Here is a 22,762-nt window from a genome sequence, read left to right on the forward strand (position 1 = left end):
CATTCGGTCGATTTGCATATTAGCCTTTTATTATATAGGATTGTTACCAGGAAACCCAAGAGATTCTCTGTCCCCTACCATTAACTTAACACTGAGAAATCATCAAGGTCAATCTATAGGGGGAGAGAGACACCTATTTATAGTGTAGACATGAAGGACTGATGAAAGCTAAGAATACAGCTGAAACGCTTAGAAAAACCCTGGGTTCATACTATCACAAAATAGGGAAATTCAAAATTTTTGGTGTACTGAAGATAAATGTCATAGGAGAACCTAAATACAACTCAATACTGTCCACATTGTCTTAGTGCCTCCCATACTATCACCCTGGCAGGAAGAGAGGCGTGCCCATTTCTGGGTGTAAGTATCATTTATCTCAGTCAGTCCTGTTCTCCTAGATATAATTTCTAGCATTAAATAGAATTTATGAAATTTTAAAATAGAATTTATGAGAATTGTTAAAAGATAAGACAATCAATAATGCCAATTGAAGAAATGACCCAGATTGTAGAACTATTACACAAGGAATTTTTCTAAAGCTGTGAATAATATGTTAAAAGGTGTAGTAGAAAAAATAAACATGGAAAGGAGAATTTCAGAAGAAATAGGAAAACTATAAACACAGGAAAATGGAAATGCTACACATAAAAAAAAGAAAAACAGTATCTGGAAAAAAGAAAATTCTTTCAATCAGTTTATAAGCCAGTAGTGGAGATAAAATGTGGTCATGAAAATATGGGAAGCAGTTGAGAGCTTGCTTCCCAGCAGTGTTGCCAGTTTGGCTCAAATAAACTTATGAAAATTATCTAAAAAGAAATGTGTGTGTGTGTGTGTCCTGGATATTCATCCTAGAGAAGTAAAAACTTAGATTTTTACTTGTAAAAGTACATCAATGGGAGATGATAGTTTTTCAACAAACAGTATTAGGACAATTGGATGTTCTTAAAGAAAACAATGAGCCTTGACCATTATTTCACATCATACATAAAAATTAACTTGAATTAGGTCGAAGACATAAATATAAGCTAGCTTATAAAAATTTTAATAGCAAACATACATAAAAATATTTCCAAACTTTGGGTAGCAATTTTTTTTAGATAGGATACAAAAATACATACTTTTTTGTTATTAAACTTAATGAGATAACATGATTTAATAACATTATATAAATTTCATGTGTACAACATTTTAATTCAACATGTGTAAAGGCACATACTTTAAAGGGGGGGAAATGGGACTCAAAACTAAAATTTTTAGTGCTTAAAAAAGTATGAAATATGAAAGACACTTATAAAAACGCAAATGCAAAATACAGATTATGAGAAAGTATTTGCAGTACTTTCACCCAGCTTCATTTTCCCATATCATAATTTTTGGTTTGATTAGTGTTCATTGTTTACCGTGTAATGACTCAGTTAAGCATTTCACAGTTGACTATAATTACATTTCCTTTTTTGACAACTGTTGTTTTTCATAGAGTTAATAGCTGTTTTGTTTGCTTGCTTGCTTAGCTTTTTTTTGCATGTAATAGTGAGTACAGAATGCTTGTTTAAGGAAAAAGAATATATATGAGAACCTTGTTTTTAACTTCCTATCTGTGATATAGGAAACCCTTGTTGGAAGTCTGAAGTGTTGACAGTCAGTAGGAAGTTGGTACCTAATTCCTAGGATTCTTGAAGGAATAGAAGAGAGATGAAATGTCAGTTGATCCAGATTAGAACATTTTTCCAAAGATTAATGGCGGCAGATGACCAATCCTTGCCACCCCCAATCCCTAGTTTTTAGTCATTTTTCATTCCCTTCCGATTAGAACTTCTGTCCTCAACCAGTTACATAAATTAGTAGTTCATGGCATTACTAAATTGGAATTCTTCATACATTTTCCCCCAGAACCATTGTTGTTATCCAGTAGTTAGAGTCTATAGTAACTGTAAATGATACAGGTTAGCTACATTATAGATGAAATAGATTTTGGGAAGGTGGCTAATTATCTACTACATTTAATATTGTTTTTTGAGAAAATGTATTCAGAGTTCTCCCAAGCCAATTTATAAATGAACTTTTGAACTACCACAGATTATAAATTGACTACTCTGTTATATGCAAATGAGTGTTGAAGAATCCTTTCTTTAGCTGTTTTCCTGATGAATTCAGCAGATCCTTATTGAGGGCCCACTATATAGCAAGGGTATTGCTTGGTGCCAGGGAGGAACAGTAAACAAGATACCAGCATCTACCTCTCAAAAAATTGGAGTATGTTGGGGAAGACAGCAAAATAAACATTTAACTGTAATAGAGTATATTTAGTGCTTCAAACTGTGGAAGCACATTGGAGAAGACAGCTGGCCTGCCTTGGGGTGGCGGGGAAAGGATGGGGAGGGTGAGCCAACCAAAAAACGAGGGAGTGAAATAGGAAGGGGATGAGGCTGGTGGAGTATATTTCAGACAGATGAATAGTTTTTACAAACTCACAAAGATTATCTAGAAGTGGCATATTTAGGGAACCAAAAGTAGGTCGTTATGGCTAAAACATAGAATGTCAGGGAGGAATTCTGAGAGACTAGGCTGGAGACCATAGAGAGCAGTAACCATGTCATGAAACTCGCAGTTCATGGTTTGTAATTTTCCATAGGGTTTTCTGAGTAAACTGATATAGTGGAGTAGAGTAAAAGGATCAGATTTGAGCCTCAGGGAAAGAACTGTAGCTGTGTGGAGAATGCACTGGAAGAAACAAGCCTGCAGGCAGGGGATCCAGCTGGGATGCACACTGGTAACCCAGTACACAGTGTGTGGTCTAACCCAGGACAGTGGCTGTACCACAGGCGCACTGGAAAGGAATAATTTAAGAATTATTACGATGGCAAATCCATGAACATTAGTGATTGGTTGAATATGGAGGGGAGGGAAAAGGTAGAATGTAAATTTCTTGCTTGGTCAACTGGGTTGATGTTTGTGCCATTCAGTGAAACTGGGAAAAACAGTCCCCCATTAAGTATAATCTGTGCCAGACTCAGCAAGGCATAAGCTGTTAGATAATAGATTTCTTTGTACTGTGCAGCATCATATTAAATACTTTTCTCTTTATTGAATCATTTGAACAATTATATTGAGGAATCTGTATAACAAAAGCCTAAGCGACCATTACGGCGGAACGACCAGTCGCTATGATGCACACTGACCACCAGGGGGCAGATGCTCAATGCAGGAGCTGCCCCCTGGTAGTCAGTGCGTTCCCACAGGGGAAGCACTGCTCAGCCAGAAGCCGGGATCACGGCTGGCGAGTGCAGCGGCAGTAGCAGGAGCCTTTCCCACCTCCGCGGCAGCGCTAAGGAGCAGCGAGCAGGCGGGTGGTAAGGAGCGAGGGCTCCCGGACTGCAAGAGAGCACAGGTTGGGCTGAGGGACCATCCCCGCCCCACCCAGTGCATGAATTTCGTGCACCAGGCTTCTAGTTTAAAGATAAAAATCTAATGATAGTTCATCTAAATTTGAAAACCTTGACAAGAGTAAGAAGATTTTTGAAGAAAATAATGAGTATTCAAGTAAATGCATTTGTGTGAGTATATAGTTACTTATAAAATATGCTATTTGGAGACACATATCTTTATTATTTGTGGTATTTAATTATTTTAATCCTCACTGAGGATATGTGTATTGATTTTAGAGAGAGAAGAAAGGAAGAGAGGAGAGAGAGAGAAACATTGATCTGTTGGCTCCCATACGCACCCTGACTGGGGATGGAACTTGCAACCTAGGTATGTGCCCTGACTGGGAATCGAACCCACAACCTTTTGATATATGGAACGATGCTCCAACCAACTGAACCACCCAGGCAATGTTTGTGGTATTTAATTTTTAAAAGATTATCACTATATAATAAACAATGTGTAAAGTCTTTTTCTTGTCAGCTCTTCTGAGGAAGCGAATCCTTCCCACATCCATTTATATGAGTATCTTAACACTGTTCATTAACTGTGATTAGAGAACAGTGAGCTAGAAAGAACCTCTGAGGGTCATCAATCCTCTTCCTTTGCTCCAGGCCGAGTTATGTCTGAAGCCTTCCCGACAAATGTGTCTCCCTCTATTCAGGTTCATAGAGCTCCAGGATAGGTTGCCTGCTCTGCTCTGATCTTCTCTTCTTTTTCTTGTGCCCTACAGTGTCTTCTAGGCAGACAGAATACAGCGCTTCAAACTAGGTCATGTCAGCAAATTAGGTTATATGGATATGATCATTATTATTATATGCAGTGCTAAAGTCCCGTACAATTATGGTACTGATGTATATCCTCCAAGTGCTATAAAAGCATTCATGCTGGTCTGTCTTTTGAGCTTCAGCACTTGTACGAAGGAGGATAGAGGCTGCATAAGTTTTAAGTATGTTTGTTATTATCTTCTTAGTTTATTATCTTCTTATTGAGATCTCTTTTTTAGATATCTCTTAATGATAAAAAGTTTAATAATGATAATAAACAGTAAATAATTATGATAAACACTAAAAGGAAATGAAGATAAAATAATCAGTGTTTCTGGTAAAAAGTCTATTAGTAAAGGATCTCAGGTTATTAAAGTTAATTTTCCTTTATATTACTATTCTTATTCAATACTTATTGAGAAAACAGTGTATACAAATGCACGGATATTTTAGATTTAGGATCAGTGTAATATTCTGCTAGGGAAAAAAACAGATATAAGTGGTAGTATGGCTTAGCCCACTTTTAGCTATTTTCTGGTACATTACAACAACATCTCATTTTTAGAGAAGACCATTTTAAGAGAAATACTAGTTATTTTTCTATGATTAAACAATCCCATAATTTAAATTTCTTTTATTTGGGGAATGGCAGCATTCCTTCATGCCTTAAAAATGTTCCAGAAGGCAGACTGCTTTAGACACAGTTCCATTATGCACCAGGTGTGTTTCCTCTTTGCTGTTTTGCCTCAGCAGCTTAACGCAGATAGAATGCTATTTATAATCTGCAGCGAGATGTAAGGAGGCCACAGGGATCAGCTCTGCCGCACAGGCCTGGGATACTGTGAGATGGGAGCGCACCACTGCTGTTCAGGAAAGGGTCTCTGCTCCAAACCAGGCACAGTCTGCCTCCTTCCTGTTCATTAGTAAGATGGTCGGTGATAATAAGTGCAAACAAAACAATAATGCTCTCATGTTAGAGGAGGAAAAAAGAGTGGAATGTGGAATGGAGGAAGGCTCTGTCTAACTGCAATTTCCCCTTAAGAAGGAAAGCAGTGTAAGGATTTTGAGGTGTTAGGAATGGTTACGTTTGGAACCACAGGTAGAGGGATTTGCCTTAGAGCAGAAAAGAAAAATCTCTTGTTACAAAAGGGAAGGAAGTTATGATGAGTAAAAGTAAGAAAAGGCAATGGAATTTTCAGATAATAAATTCTATTTTCTCTGGACAGTGGGAAGTTTGAGAGCCAAGGGGGCAGAGGTTCTGATTTCAAAGAAAGTGATAAAGGTTGAAGTTGTTTTTGCAATTTACTGGAGAATTATAGTAATAATAATATCTAACACGTTTACAATGTTTACAACGTCCTAAGCACTATTCCAAGTTCATATTATGCGCTAACTCATTTACTTCTCACCACCACTCTTTGGGGAATAGGTACTTTTTATCCCTTTTTATGGTTGGAGAAACTAAGATAGTTTAAGGGTGTTGCTCAAGAGTACATGCACGTAGCTACCGTTCCCCTAAGATAGCTGAATACATATAATAGTTGTTAGTGACCGTGGGTTTAAAGTGGTGCGCATTTCCCTGTTAGTGATTTTTCAGCATCCTTGCACAGGCATGGAGAAGATACAGAATTTTAAAACCTGCATGTTCTATGTGTTATACTTTTTAACACCCAATAAAGTTTATTCATGTATACTTTAGTAGTATAAAGTTGATTACCAATGGGTGGAGTTAGGAGAGAAATTGAGAATGTTTTAAAATTGAATTCAGTTTTAAAAGACTTAGATTCACTGTTGTGATTAGTGACTTTTATCACCAAACTACCACAAAATCAACTTTTATGAAAACAGGTTTTTAGAAGTCCATATACTATTGGCTTTACTTTCTAACTTTCTCTAAATTTGAGTAAACCCAGCAGAGTATGCCATTAATGGGAATATTCTTGCTCACCTATTCTATATTAGGCAGAATGATTAGATAGAGTGATTGCTTTATTATATCTTGTTCCAAAAAGTTTTATGGGAAGGTTGAATATCCCAGGTTCTTCTGTAAAATCGTGTTGGTTAAGGTATTAAATTGGAGTTGTGCACTGTGCACTATTTTGTAGCCCCTACACTTCTAGGTGCAAAGTGGGCTGCTTGTTGAACTTGGTTAATGTCAAAAAATTAGATATATTCGAAGTGTTAGATTCCTATTTATAGATATAGTCATAAACCTGCCTAAAGGTAAAATAACATTCACAATGGTTCACCCAAACACCTTTGGAAGTGAAACTATTATTTTCTATGAGAAAATGTGGCATGTGAAAATTTCCAAAACACCAGTCTTTCCCTGAAGGCTGTCTTCTGCCAGATTTAAAAATATTTTTTCAGGTTGATGAAATGGTTTCTAAATTAAGAACCATGAACAGCCCTGGTCAGGTGGCTCAATTGGTTGGCACACCAAAAAGTTGGAGTTTGATTCCCGGTCAGGGCACATGCCTAGGTTCCGGTTTCTATCCTCTGTGGGGCATGTACGGGAGAAAACTGGTCAGTGTTTCTCTCTCTCTCTCTCTCTCTCTCTCTCTCTCTCTCTCTCTCTCTCTCTCTCTCATCAGTAAAAACATATCCTCAGGTGAGGATTAAAAAAAGAACCATTGATGGATGCACAATTCGGTGAAAGCCAAATTGAATCATACACTTTAAATGGGTGAATTATGCCTTGTGAACTATATTCAGTAAAGCTGTTTTTTGTGGGGGTTTTTAGAATCCAGGTTTTTCTGTCTTTGTCCTTTGGTTGACCCGGTTTACCACTTGTCCTCGGTGGCTTCCATCATAACCCCAAGATGACTGCTCATTTCCTGTACCGGGCTCAGGCCACAATGTCTAAAGCAATGAAAAGCTTTCCACAGAGTCCCCTTGTCAGTGAGGATTTTTTTGAAGCCTGCAGCACACTTTCCAGATTTCTTATTGTCAGAATCACTTGCAGGGGGGATGAAAGTGCTAGGCTTGCTTAGATCAGTCACAATTCACCTGTTATAGATTGAGAAGAACGTGAAGAGCTTTTCTGAAAGTATGTGGCCACAAATATCTAAACAAAGCTTCCATTTGGTCTGGGGTCTGAGGACTTCAGAACTTAGAGGAGCTTCTTTTAGACTCATATTCCCTTAGCTAGAATTTATAGCAGTTAAAGAAAAAATTATTCTGACACTTGTTAAAATGGTAAGAAAGACTTTATTCAAGATCATTGCAATGGGAGTGAACTCTGTTGAAATTGAGGAGAGAGCTTGCTCAACTCTGAATACAACAAGGACAGGTGGAGATTGGTAGCCAACCAGCAGGATAAGGGGGTTGGTGGATGGGAAATTACTAAGAGGAGACATCCAGCACAGAGGGTTTCTTGCTAAACTGACCTAATAGCATTCTTGCTAAAGGAAAGGTCAAGAACTTAGACATCAAAAGTAGGCAATAAAAACTTGATCAGATATCAAGAATTGATCAGTTATCAAAAGTGGGGGTTCTCACCCTAACTGGTTTGGCTCAGTGGATAGAGCATCAGCCTGCAGACTGAAGGGTCCCAGGTTCGATTCCGGTCAAGGGCATGTACCTGGGTTGTGGGCACATGCTCAGTAGGGGGTGTGCAGGAGGCAGCTGATCGATGTTTCTCTCTCATTGATGTTTCTAACTCTCTATCCCTCTCCCTTCCTCTCTGTAAAAAAATCAATAATATATTTTTTTAAAAAGTGGGGGTTCTCAATAATTGACTTAGCAAAATTTTTGGTAAGAATGGACTATGCAGGCCTGGCAAGGACTGGCCAGATTCAAGGTCAAGGGTAAGGCCTAGTCAAGAAGACTAAAGTTTGGTCAAGGAGAGAATTTTTGTCATAGCTCAGGTTTGATGTCTTTTTCATTTTTTCTTTCTCCTTCTTGTTATTTGATTAAAAACTGACTATTTAAAAAATGAAGTAATTTTCAATGGTTCTTTAATGTAGTCTTTACATTCTCTTACTTCAGAAAGCATGATGTGCACCTAGTCACTGAAAAAAAATGTAAGAAACAAACTTTACAACATATTCTCTTCATTTCTACATTTCTTTAAATGAGATGTAGTGGGTAGTCTTAATTATTTAAATGAGATTTTTGACTAACAAACACATTACTAACAGGCCAGTTTCAATAAAATAAAATAGAATAGTTAGTACATGCATTTTCTGTTACTTCTATAAAATATGAACCAGCATAAACTGTCATTAATAGAACCTGCCATTCCATTTAATGTGCACTTAAGATAGTTTGAAAGCAAGTTTCTGCTCAAATGACCTAAAACATGACAATGAAGTGATAGTTTTAATCTGAATAAAATCAGGCCCTAGCTGGTTTGGTTCAGTGGATAGAGCGTCGGCCTGTGGACTGAAGGGTCCTGGGTTCGATTCCTGTCAGGGGCACATGTCTTGGTTGCAGGCTCCCACCCTGGTCGGGGGCATGTGGGAGGCAACAAATCGATGTGTCTCTCTCACATAGGTGTTTCTCTCTGTCCCTCTCTCCCTTCCACTCTAAAAGTCAATGGAAAAAGTATCCTCAGGTGAGAATAAAAAAAAAAAGAATAAAATCAGAATAGTTAAAATGCATGTATAGTATGTTTTAGGATGCAAATCTATGTAATCCCAACCTATGACCCTAAAATAATCCTAAAGTATGTTTGTACATAGTTATTTTGGTTCTCCAAATGCATTTTCTCCTAGGAAGCAATATCACAAAGATGATTAAGTTACTAAATTTAGTCCCAAGAGACTGTTTAGCCCATAATATGATTGAACTTTATAAAATTAATAGTAACCAGTGGATTGGAAGGAGTCAGGAGTAGGAGGCTTGTGCGTTGGCATCAGCAGTTTCTGGTTGAAATGGTTTCTTATGAAGAGGCACGGACTGCGTCTGATGCTGGGGTACAGTGATTAGTCTGCAGTGGATGGGAAATGAATGTACCTTAAAAATACTCCAACTTGTCATGTACTTTTTGAAAGGCTTATCATGGTAAATATAGCTCTTTAGGCAAACATGAAGTTTATTAAAGTGGTTCAGTTACCATGGCAACATATCTGGAATTTATAGCTCCTTATTTTGAGAGGGCTTCATTTCCACTTTCTGAGGCACTGATATACAAGGCTAAAGTTCTTAACAGCTTCCAGTCTCATTGTGTGATGAATAACTATTGTTTAGAAAATTTAGACATACAAAAATGGGCTTTCAAATCAGCTTTCAATGGGTACTTTTCAATTTTGAAATGCCCCTGTTTTCATTTTTTTTTTTACTACTACCAAAGCCACATATGGTCATAGTTGAATGAGGAGAAATAGCCATTTCAAAATATAACAGTTCCCTAACCTTATTTCCCAAAGGCAACCGCTTCCTTTTCTTGTAGCTGATCTTTTTAGTATTTATCTCAGATCCCTCAGCTACATGTTTATCTTGCTTCTTGGTTTGTATTACAGTTTGTTTATAATTTTAGCTGTCACCATTTGGCTTCCCAATGTGGGAGATAAAATTTTAGCTCCTTCACCCCTCTGCCCTCCCACACACCTATATCTTTTCTGAATTCCCCTTCTCCCAACAAAGTGATAGGTAGGTAGGTGGGTACATGGATGGATGGATGCATGGATGCATGGATATAGTTATACTTTGTTAATTTTATAGTAAGTTATACTAATTTTGGCTTGATCAATATTCACCATGTATATTATTAGAACCATGTTTGTAATATGTACAGGAGAATTGTGCAATATACTATGGGTATGTTTTCTTTCTTCTATATGTCATTTTCAATAATTTACCTTCAGACTTTTCCCTGGTAGTTTAATTTTCTCTCAATATTTTTGAAAAATATATGTTTATTGATTTTAGAGAAAGAGGAACGGAGAGGAAGAAAGAGAGAGAGAAATATCAATGTGAAAGAGAAACATGGATTGGCTGCCTCCTGCACCCCATAACTGGTGACTGAGCATGAAACCCAGGCATGTGTCATGGCGGGAATCGAACCAGTGACCCTTCAGTGCATGGGACAACACCCAACCAACTGAGCCACACCGGCCAGGGCTCCTCTCAATATCTTTAAACATTAGCATTCTATTAATTTTAATCTATATAAAAAAAATTGCCCTGTAGCCTTTGGTCCACTCCAGTCAGGACTGTTGCTCATCCAGTCTGCTGCAGACCTCTCATCCTGGGGATTTTCTCTATTTATTCCTGTGCTGAATTACCTCTTTACTTGATACTTAGGGGCCCAGTGCATGAATTCGTGCACCTTGAAAGGAATTGTGGGTCACGAGGCTGCGGCGGGCACAGGGGCGGGTCTCGGCCCATCCTCTGTGCAGGGCCAGCGCCTTCAGTGGGTGTGAGTGGTAGCTGCTGCCCCAATCACTCCTCAGGAGCCAGAGGGGTGGAGAAGCCCTGAGGGGCGATCGGGGCCTGCAGCCGCCACTCGCACCCGCTGACAGCGCTGAGAGATCAGGGCCAGCACCGGGCGCCAGCAGCGGGTGCGAGCGGGGCCATCACCAGTAGCAGGTTTGAGCGCCAGGCGGGACTGCGGCGCGCGGGAGCAAAGAATTTTCAGTAACCACCAGAGGCTCGCCCCAATGGCAGCGACCAGCGTCCCGCCTTGGTCTGGTGTCCCCACTCACCTGCTCCAGCATCCCACCGCGACTGATGCCGGGCGTGTTCTGTGCTCTGCCGCCTGCTGCCGACGCCAGCCATGTTCTGCAAGCGCCCCCTGATGGTCAGCACACATCATAGCGACCGGTTGTTCAGTTGTTCCACCATTTGGTCTATTTGCATATTAGCCTTTTATTACCTAGGATTATTTTCTTCATTTGTCTGCTCCCTTATTTTGCTGGACCACATTCTTTAGTAGCCTTCTAAAAAACTGTATATTAGAGGTAAATTGTTTTAATCCCTACATATTTGAAAATGCTTTTATTCTGTTTTTATATCTGCTTTTTAATTTGGCTAGATATAAATTCTTAGTTGGAAATCATTTTCTCTTAGAATTTTTAGTATTGATATTGAAGTATCCAATGCAGTTCAAAATTTTTATTCTATTTTGATTTTGTGAAATCTTTTTCTCTCCTTTCTGGAAGCTCATAGAATCGTTTCTTTGTCCCCAGTATTATAAAGTTTCATGATGGACATTGCTCTGGGTCCATTTCCATCCATTGTGCAGAATCCTCTTAGGCCTTTGCCATGTTCCATTTTGGAAACTTAAGTCCTTAAGTTCTGTAAAACATTTTTATTTCTTTGATTATTTTCTTTTCTCTGTTTTCTCTGCATTGTTTTCTAGAACTTTTTGTTCATATATTGCCCTCATGGCCTGGTCATCTCATTTTCTTATATTTTAGATATTTTAAATTATTTTTTCTGGAAGACCTTCTTATTTTAATAACCAGTGAATTTTTTATTTCTGTTATTATATTTTTTACCAAGAATACTTCCCTTCCTCTTTTTTCTTTTTTTTGTAGCATACTATTCTTATTTTACAGATGTAATCCCTTCTAATTTTCTTCTCTCTGTACAGTTGATCTGTTCATATAGGTTGCTTTCTACAAATGCCTGCTGATCCTTGGTTCTTTGCTTTTATTTACAAGTAAGACACTAAATGATGGCTGGAAACTCTATTTGTGGATACGGCTTGTAAACTATGGATTAAAATAAAAGATGATCTGATGGGGATGTTGTGCTGAGGAACCCCCAATATCAATATCTTCAGTCTTTTCTCTTTGGGTGGTCAGATTCCTCAGAAAAGAATCATTTTATATGATTCTGTTCTCTTTCTAGAGAGTATGGGCCTGTGAGGGGTAAGAAGATTGAGAGAGAAGAGCAGATCTCAGCATTTATTATGTAACTTTCATTTAATCCCCAGGATTTTTATAGGATAGCCTACCGTCGATGTGGGATTCCTCCATCCAGATACCTTGCTTTACCCGCTCTAGAAAATAAATCTCTAGTTTCCTGCCAGGATGGGATAGGAAGTCACTATTGTATGGAATGGTAGAGACAGCATATGGATGAGTGTTGCGCATAATCAACTACTAAGCATTCTTTCAACCAATCTTCCTGTTTTAGACACATCCCCTTCCTCCTTCCAGAGGTGTCATTTCCCGAACTTTTTTAAGATTACAATATTGCAAGCCAGGTGCTTCTCTTCTGGGTTTTTCATACTGACAGTTTAGGAACTGTTGTTAGGTGCTGATCAGTTACCAGGCATCTGTCTATTTTTTAGCTTCCAAAGTTTTATTGCTATTGATCCCTCTCCAGTGCTTTCTCCCTATATACTTTGCTATTATTTAAATATAGCTCTGAGAGGGATGGAGGTTAAATGTGTTCTGCCTACTGTTTTTTCCCAAAATGTCAAAGTAACTAGTTTTTAACAGCTAAGAGGCTATATTTGTGTTTTAGATTTAATTCATGCTATCCACTTTAAATTTAAGTCTTATTTGATTCATCTCAGATTGATTTCTTACTCTTAATAGGTAATTTGGCCTCCTGTTAACTAAGAAAGCCTATTCAATTTGCACTTTTTAAAATTTTTTCCTTTTCTACCCACCAATTTCTTTGTATCTCCCTGCTCTCTCAGACCTCCCTTCTGTACTCTTAATCTCATTACTCCAGCCTCTTCTGTGACCTTCTCCATCCTGAAGACAAACTGAAGCCTCTCATTTTCCATTTCTCCCTCAAGTGCCCTATTTATAAATCTACTTAACTTTTTAGCTTAAACAATGAATAAACCAACTTTTCTTAATCGTTAAGCTTCAGTCCCAGCTTTCTCATTCTTTTCTAGTCTTCCTTTTTTTTAAAAAAAATGCTATTCATCTAATTTTTTACCTTTCATTTTCTTCTTAACTCTATTCCACTTAGTCTGGTATATGAACTTTTTTGAAATTGCCTTTAGAAAAAAACCACCAACCTCTTCTTGGCCAGAGCCTACTTTCCACCTAAACTCTTTTGTCATCTTTTTCTTCCTGCTAATTCTTATATTCTTCTTTCCTCAACAAGAATATATTCTTTTTCCTCTTTTGTCCCTTTTCTCCCACTCACTATTATATGTAAGCTTCTATTTCCTTATGCTACTTAGAACACAAAGCAGTTAGAAATTCATAGAAATGTATCAATGTTTGAGTTTTTTGATTTATTAAAAGAAAGTAAAATGACTTTTAATAAACATTTTTATGACGTTAATAAGAATAAGGTTTAACTTTAATATTTAGGCAGGTGCTGTAAAGGATTATATTAAGATGATGCTTCAGAACGATTCGCTTAAATTTCTGGTTTTCGCTCACCACTTACTCATGCTCCAGGCTTGCACAGAAGCAGTCATAGAAAACAAGGTATGTTACCATTTGTCTGTAAAGTACTTTCAGGATGCGTCAGTTGTCTTATAATGGAGGGGTTTTTTTTGCCTGTTTTACATGATGGTATATAAATTAGTATTAGATATTTTTCTTAAAAATTATCCTGATATTATATTACTATTGTGTTGATGGTATCCTATTAAAGTTTGCCTTTTATACCAGTCTCATAATTTTCCACTAATCAAATGATCTGAATTGATTAAAGTATGCTGCTTTAATAGTCTATGTTGTGAATTTAGTTTTCGTTCATGGATGTACCGTTTGAGATTGAGGCAGTTAAAAGTTAAATTTTTTGTTTACCCGAAAGGCACCCCTGGAAAGGGGGAGACGTCGAGGGGAAAAGAAGGATGAATTCTGCTGATTTTTGTGCCCAGCTATAGTCAGACCTTTCAAACTCCAGGCAGCATACTCTATAGACTATGATTACGAAGACTTAGTGTAAGTGAATCTATAGCTTAGGGCCAGGCAGTCCACCAGGTAAGCTCCAGCAAGCCTGCTGGCCTTCCTGCAGGGTTCTGAGGCCCACCTTGTTCCCTGACTGTTCTGTCGGTGACAGCATCTCCCATTTTTTCTTCCAAAGTTGAAACCTGCCGTCCCTTTCTGTGCGAGGGCTTCTAGCGATGCTCAGAAGCAGCCTGACAAACTGTGAGCTCGATAGACGCATAGCAGCAGAACTTCTCGCCTGTGTAGGTAGATTCTTTTAAGTGGAGGAATAAAGCCATATTTTTATTACTTTGTACAGTATAGATTTATCATTATTAATTCATTATTACCCAACAAGTAATGTCAGTGTTTCCTTCATTGAAGGATTGATGATAATAAAGTGCTGTACATTGAAAGGTACTTTTTCATTGATTACTTCATAGTGACTGTAAAACACCTTCTGAGGGAGAGTGAACCTTACAAACAACTTTGAAATGATTGGGCCTTAATATTAGACTCACAGTATTTTCTTATTCGGATTCCATTATACCTTAAAATACTGGAATCTATTCCAAGAGGAGCCGTCTGCTTCTTTTCCTCACTGCTGCTTTACTGGTGGATTTAGAATCCCATTTACATCACTAAGAATGAAAAATGTAGGTATCCTGGTGTTGGAGGTGAACTGCTCAAAACAATGTGTTTTCTTTAGAAAGACTCTCTGAAGATTTTATAATCTCCCTAATGGATAGTAAATGGATCACTGGTCAATTTATATCTGTTTTGAGAAGACAGAGAAAGTTAATAAGGGACATTCTATTTAGTGATTAACTTGACTGTCTTCTTATATAAGTGAATATTTCTGTCTCAACTATTTAAGACTATGTTTTCCATAAAAGTGCACATACATATGAGATTATTTGAAACTCAGGGCTTATACTTGTTTTACAAAGTCGAGAAATAAGTTCTTTTTAGCTGTTCTAACACAGGATTGCTTCCTTTTCTCAACTCACAACATTCTTAAAACTCAAAACTGTTCAGTTAGGCACTTAATGTTTCCCTGCTTCTTAAAAACATGGGTGCATGTCTTGTTCCCCACCTCAATGGAGATGCATATTTCTTTTAAGTTTAATAATGTGAAAAAAGAGAACTCAAATGGTGCATTAAAAAAGATATTTTCCCAGTTAATATTGGGATATTTCAGAAATAGATGTACTGCTTTTCATGAATTTCTAATACATGGGCAGAATGCTCTATTTCCTTTCTTGCATGTCTGATTTTACTTTTACTCTGGAGTTAGTGGTCCTATAACTAGAAAGTTATTCTGATACATTATTCAATTGAAAATTGGCATATTAATTTACATGGAATTTTACTGAGAACACATTAGTAATTCAGTCATGATTTATGGAACTCCTGTTACGTACAGGCATTGCACTTGGCAATGATGTATAAAGATGAATTAGACATAGCTCCTACCCTCAAGTAGCTTAAAAGATTAAAAAATATATCATTGCTAGGCCCTAGCTGGTGTGGCTCAGTTGGTTGAAGCGTCGTCCCATACACCAAAAGGTGGTGGGTTCGATTCCCGGTCAGGGCACATACCCAGGTTTTGGGTTCCATCCCCATATGGGAGGCCACTAATTGATCTCTCTCTCCCTCTTGCCTTTCCTCTCTCTAAAAATGAATAAATTGTTTTTAATCTTGAAAATAAAACTCAATAAAAAAAATTGTTATCAGAAGCTATTAAGAAATTTGGTTAAGATTCTTCTTGTATGATATTTACCAACCTGTCATCTTAACCAGTTTCTATTTTATTATGTGAATATAAAAATAAGCTGTAAAGTATATAAAATAAGATGGGTACATACGGGCTTCTCCTAATTTTGTCGTTTCCTTTGTTAATGCTAGACTCGATATGTTAGGATAGATGGAAGTGTTCCGTCTTCAGAAAGAATACATCTGGTTAATCAGTTTCAAAAGGATCCTGAGACCCGTGTGGCTATCCTAAGCATTCAGGCTGCTGGTCAGGTAAGAAATTTCAGGCCTCAACTTGATAATAAAATGTCTTTGAAATCATAAAAAGGCCATTACTTATAGTGATAACTTTATATTTGGTATCTAGTGTGATCAATGTTCATTCTATGTTGGAGAGTGCTGGAAAGTATAATAGAAGACCTCAACACCGCTGACTGAAATCTTCCTAAATTTTCAAGGAAAGAGTTTTCTAGAAGAATATAGTATATTTGATTGTAATACTGTTTCATGACTGTTTTTCCTTCCTTTGAATTTGTCTGGAATTTTCTCATCCCTTTCTTATAGAATTTATCTTACTTGGTTATTTCCCTCCGAGTCCATAAGGTAAGATGGCCTGAGGAATAAGAACTCTGTTTCTGAGAACTTTGTATGGCGTGCCCCTGGTTTGGTCCTTAGAATTACATTTGGCACCTGGCTGGCGTGGCTCAGTGGTTGAGCATCAACCTATGAACCAGGAGGTCAAGGTTTGATTTCCAGTCAGGGCACATGCCCAGGTTGTTGGCTCGATCTCCAGTGTGTGTGTGTGTGTGTTGGGGGGGGGGGGGCAGGCAGGAGGCAGCCAATCAATGATTTTCTCTCCTCATTGATGATTCTATCTCTCTCTCCCTCTCCCTTCCTCTCTGAAATACATATATATATATATATATATATATATATATATATATATATATTTAAGAATTATGTTTGCCTGCAAATAAATGGAAACCCTTATTAAGAAAGACTTAAATACTTTGTTCTCTCATGTAGACAGTCCAAGGCTAGCAGGCTTTCTTCTTCACCACTCATAGCAGGTCTCCCTTTCCTAGGAGGGCTGCTCGAGCTTCTGCAGAGCTGCCATCCAGACAGCTGGCTGGAGAGAGGCATGCTACCTCTCACCAGCCTGTGGTCAGTCCCATGGCCACAACTAGCCGCTGAGAGGCAGGCTGGGAAAAGTAGCCTTTTTTCCAGGTGCTAAAAGTCAGGTGTTACTTTGCAATGGAATAAGACAAGAATAGGTACTGGGGAAGGCAGTAGCAGTCTCTGCTACACTGTAGAAGAGGGGAGCCTTCTGGATTTTTTTTCTAATAATATTCTGAAATACTTCAATATAAATGTCTAAGCCACGATATTTAACATCTGGAAAAGTAATTGAATGGATAGCTGTGCGTCCAACCTGGTGTATGCCTATCTGGCATCTTCCGAGGACTTGAATCTGAACCAGAGCCAAAGATCTGCTTTTACCCAGCAAACGAATGTGTGTATAGATAAACTCCATGAGGATTTACCCAGATGGTTCTAGAACTCACTAGGAATTCTAACCCAAAGGATGATTGTCTCAACACTTCCATGATCATGTTGGATTAAATTTCCAGTAATCTGAGTTTTCTAAGTTAGAATATTCCAGACATAGAAAATATCACCAAAAAGCTTAAAATTAGAAATGGAGTGCTTGTAGTATGGGAGAAACAATGTAGGCGGAGCCAGGCAGGATAGCTTAGGAGTGGCCTGAGAAAAAACTTTGAGTTAAGATTGCACAGCGCACTCACATGATATTCTAGGCCAGTGGTTCTCAACCTTCCTAATGCCACGACCCTTTAATACAGTTCCTCATGTTGTAGTGACCCCCAATTTCATTGTTACAAATTGAACATAATTAAAGCATAGTGATTAATCACAAAAACAATGTGTAATTATATGTGTGTTTCCAATGGTCTTAGGCGACCCCTGTGAAAGGGTCGTTCGACCCCCAAAGGGGTCGCGACCCACAAGTTGAGAACCACTGTTCTAGGCTGTATTCCTGAAGACCTTGCATCATTCAAAACTCATGTACGTGGACACGGTATCTTCATAGAAAGAAAGGAAAGTAGAAAGAGAATTGCTCTCGGGGTGTGTGAATCTTCCGTTGTAGTTTAGAAGTGTCTTAGATTGATGCTGAGCCTGCCAGCATGCTCCCCCTTCATTTTCATATGGTTACATGACACTTTGTACGTGCTTAAAGGTGTCCCTCTTTAAATACGACTTCTTATTTTTCGACATCATCTCTAATATTTTGTGGCATTCCCTGTCCTAAACAGCAGCACAGGCTAGCATGGTGGTGGTTTGACTCTCTCCATATTTTTATTACTTCTAACTTCTGTTCCATAGTGATTGATCCTCAGTGAATTTTTCAACTTGAGAACTAATGCCGCCGTTGAATGAAGGTTAGCATGATGTTGTTATGAGATATAAAAATAGTTTAAGTTAAAATCACATGTCAAAATAACAATACAGCAGTCATAAGAGTCCCTCCCTCCAAGTTCCAGTGCATGTGAACATCAGCATGGATTGGATGACACTCTCAAAGGAGGCAGGTGTTTCTGTCGACCACCTGCCTGTGGCAGTAGCATAAGCAGGGGTCGCAGTTCACTCAGCCTGCCAACTCTAACATCATGCATTTTTTACTCCCTTTTAGTTTGAGGAGATTTGTTTATTTCATATATTATCTATAAAACAAGACAGTTAATAGTTTTAATGTTGCACTATTTCAAACTGATGTAAAGTGCAATTGCATAAAAAATGAAATTGTGTTATATATATTGAGATACAAGCTAGTAGGCTTCAGAGCCTTTGGAATGTAACATAAGAAATTTCACAGGAAGAGAACAGTACGACTGGAGACATGATTTTCTTGCTTTATAGAACAGCAGTGTGAATTAAATGAACAGAGGATGTCATTTCTTTCTCCTAGTTGCTATGGATACCATGTGTTAGAAATTATCTTCTCATTTATAATGTATTTTATTAGATTTTACAGTGGTAATGTGAATCCAGTCCTCATCAGATGATAAAGTAATTCTGTGTGTGTGTGTCCACCAAGCTGACTTTTGAAATATGGAAATACATTTTGAATGTGTGTTTTGTAGTTCACCCAGCTGTCTTGCAGTAAGCAGTCTTCATCTGCCTTTCATGAATTATATTTTCTTAATTTGGCTTAGTATGAAAAACTGATCTGTTTTTAAGTCCTTCTGCGTTCTCTTCTCCATTTAATGTGTTCAGAAAGACTATTACACATGGCTCTATTTTATATTCTCAGTTTAGTTACATCTTGGTTTCTTCACTTTATTTTGCTAAGGGTTTGACATTTACTGCTGCCACTCACGTTGTATTTGCTGAGTTGTACTGGGACCCTGGGCATATAAAGCAAGCAGAAGACCGTGCTCACCGAATTGGACAGTGCAGTTCTGTGAATATTCACTACCTCATTGCAAATGGGACTCTGGACACCCTTATGTGGGGAATGTTGAATCGCAAGGTAAGGCTTGAGTTTAAACCGGGTTCCCAGCTTACGGTTACCCATAGTCTACATGAGTTAAGAGGATGAGTTTTAGTGTTTTCAGGCAAAGGATACCTAAGTACACCAAGATACTGATGATAATAGAAAAGGTAGTACCGTACCTGCTATCCTTTGTAATAGAGACAGGCATGAATTTACATGTATTCCTATTGTATTCACACCCTTCTACCACTTTAGAGGCTAGAGGAGAGGGATAGCTAGCAAGGAACCGTAATGCTTTCAAGCACCAAGTCTTTTTCGTAAGTAAAGAATAAATCCTTTCTCTGAAGGATTCTTGAATCCAGAGCTAATATTGGGTAGAGGACACCCTGCACCCAGACTCTAGAAAAGGTAGGAGGGACATTGCTTGCTCTGTCTCCTGAGCTGTCTCTTCTCCCAACCTTGCGGAATGTTTAAAGAAAGGATTTGACTAAAGATTAGAAGATAGTTTTCAAGCACTGAGTATAGATATTCAAAATGGCCATTCATATGTAGGTTCAAAAGTTTATAAATATTAAAATAAAAGTTTTTATGAGAAAAGCCAATAGGATCATTTGTCTAGTGAAACCTGGTAATTTGGTTGTGATTTTGAATAATTATATGACTACAGCACATGATATGTTGAAGCAATATGATTTTCTTTAATGGATTGTCATTCAAATGCAAAATCAAGGTATTGCTTAGCAAATATCAGCAGTGAGGCGAATGTTACGAAGGTCACTGCTTCTCCCTCCTACAGGCGCAGGTTACCGGGAGCACATTGAATGGTAGGAAGGAGCGACTTCAGGCTGAGGAAGGGGAGAAGGAAAAATGGGATTTCCTGCAGTTTGCTGAAGCTTGGACTCCCAATGAGAGTTCGGAGGAGCTCAAGGATGAAGTTTTGTTCACTCATGTAAGACGATTATATGACTTATCCTTTTCTATTTTTTAATGTCCTGAATCTATAACTTTATTGTATATTGTTTTAAATAGAAATCTTCAGTTATTTGTGCTATTGAAAGCTAGCCTCCACATAAAGCTGAAAAACTGCTTAGAACCAAAAAATAACAGATGGAAGGAGGCTGCAGCCGTGGCTTGTATCTTCCAACAGTTAATATCAGTGCCTCACTGTTCAGTTCCTTAGAAAAACAAGTTAAGTAGAATCCAACTTCAGAGGAAAATACAGGAGGCTATCTTTATGACCCTGAGGGTTGGGAAAGATGTATTAAATTTGCCACAAAATGTAACATAAGCAAGTTACAGACCCCTTTGGGGGCAATATGGTATGAGAATTATGGGAGTTTAATTTTAATTTTTGGGACAGTTGATCAGAAATTATAAGAATAAAATTAAAGTCTATACATGTTTTTTCAAAGTGCAAATTTAAAAATTTAATATAAAGTTTAGTTCCATAAAAACATGATATTTTTATGTGGAACCTTTCTAAATTTTTATGTATCTTATTTGCAGGATTAGTTTTTTTTTTCTAGGATGCTAGAATGCCATTCTGTCAAATGTTGCTAAAAAAAAGAATCCTTTATATAAGAATTTTATATATATTTATACACACACACATAGATATATACATATGTATATTTTTTAAATTAATTTCATAGAGTAAGGGAGAGGGAGAGAGAAATAGAAACATCAATGATGAGGGAGAATCATTGATTGGCTGCCTCCTGCACGCTCCCTTCTGGGGATCGAGCCCGCAACTCAGGCATATGCCTTTGACTGGAATTGAACCTGGGACTCTTTGGTCCGCAGGTTGATGCTTTATCCACTGAGCCAAACCAGCTAGGACTGTAAGAATTTTTTTTAATTAAACAACTCCTTTTAGTGTTTATTACATTATATTTTGGTCAATTAAAAACCAGGTATTCTAATTATTTAAAAAATATATAATTCAAACTATAAAAATATAACTATTATTTGTAGTTGTCCTTTCTCTAAAATATCCTAATTATTGAAATATGTTTAAAGTTCATTTCTATGACAAGTATTAAGAATTTGACATTTGACACACATATATACATGTTTATTGAGTTCATGTGTATCTGAAGATAAATATATATCTTTGTATACAGTTGAAGATACCCAGTCACCCTGACCGAAGCTTGCTTTCCTGCGTTAGGTGCTTGTTTCATAGGTTACTGTTACCTCGCACAGGTTTTCCAGTGCCTGTCACATGTGGTATCGTAGAGCGTTCTGACCACATACCTGCAGGCTTGCTTTCCACTGTTTCAGTTACCCATGGTCAAGAGTTGTCCCAAAGCATTAAATGGAAAATTCCAAAAGTAGACACTTCCTAAGTGTTAAATTGTGCCACCGTTCTGAGTAGCGTGATGAAATCTCCTGCCACTCTGCTCCAGCCCACCAGGACATCCATCATCCCTCTGTCTCCATGTTGTATATGCCCCGCCCATTAGTCAGTAGCCATTAGGATTATCAGATTGACTGCCCCAGTATTGCAGCGCTTGTGTTCAAGTCACCCTTCTTTTACCTAATAATGGCCCCAGAGCACAAGAGTAGGGATGCCCGCCATTCCGATATGCCAAAGAGGAGCGGAAAGTGCTTCCTTTACGTGAAAAGGTGTGTGTAGAAGAACATAGTGCATAGAGGGTTTGGTGCTGTCCTCGGTTCCAGGCATCCATGGGGGTCTTGGAACGTGTCCCCGTGGATCAGGGAGGATGTGTGTGAATCGGAACCTTCTAACAGACCATTTGTCCGCATGTGAAATGTGCTTGAATGACTTTAGGTGGGAATGCCACCTAGCACTTTCTCTTTACATCCTCCTGCTTCATGCATTTTTATGAAATGTTCAATTTGTTGAAAGATCCTAAAAAAAATTTAGTCCACTGACAAACATATTTTTCTTCTGAATGTTGCCAAAATCAGCATTTCCTATGGGAATTTTTCTATTTATATGGATTTCTTTCTGATCCTTTTTAAAAATCCTTTTAAAATTTTTTCCTACATTTGGCATTTTAGGCTATTTCTACTTTTGTTAATTAAGCTTTGCCAAATTAACTAAATTTGTCAATTGTCATTAAAAACCAAACACACACGTGTTTAACTGGAAAGTTTGTAACAGTTCTAATTAGATGGCTTTGAACAGCTTGTGACTGTTTTGGCGGTGTCAGCATTTTAAGGAATGTTCGTTTTATCTCCGCGCCAGTGCTCCGAGGCTGCGGCAGGAGGTCGGAGCTGGGACAGAGAACAGGGGCCTTCCCTGCGAAGGACAGACTGCGTGTGTTAGTCAGCACACGGCTCGGCTCAGGCCTCAGCCCTGGAGAAGGGGAGGCGGAGGGGCTCCCCGGGAGAAGACCAGGAGCAGAGGGTGAGCCTGAGGGCAAAGAGGATAGACGGGGCAGGAAGAGAGCCAGGGGGCTCCAGTCCCCCGCATCCCCAGCTCCCAGTCTTCTTACCCCTGCCAGCCCAACACATTCAAAAGATGTGAAGTCTATGAA

General features: G+C 38.2%; 1 protein-coding gene across 1 annotated transcript in view; it reads left to right on the forward strand.

Annotated features, from left to right (window-relative positions):
* ZRANB3 (zinc finger RANBP2-type containing 3) overlaps window positions 1-22,762 on the forward strand; it is a gene marked incomplete at its 3' end in the record, with an annotated part of 216,291 nt that overhangs the window by 158,743 nt on the left and 34,786 nt on the right. The window contains exons 9-12 of the mRNA XM_023764016.1: window positions 13,421-13,540; window positions 15,896-16,015; window positions 19,113-19,292; window positions 20,053-20,205. Of these exons, the coding sequence (XP_023619784.1) occupies window positions 13,421-13,540; window positions 15,896-16,015; window positions 19,113-19,292; window positions 20,053-20,205 (573 nt within the window). The remainder of the gene's footprint in view (window positions 1-13,420; window positions 13,541-15,895; window positions 16,016-19,112; window positions 19,293-20,052; window positions 20,206-22,762) is intronic.

The sequence above is a fragment of the Myotis lucifugus genome, unplaced genomic scaffold (assembly GCF_000147115.1).
Source record: "Myotis lucifugus unplaced genomic scaffold, Myoluc2.0 scaffold_312, whole genome shotgun sequence".
Lineage (NCBI taxonomy): Eukaryota > Metazoa > Chordata > Mammalia > Chiroptera > Vespertilionidae > Myotis > Myotis lucifugus.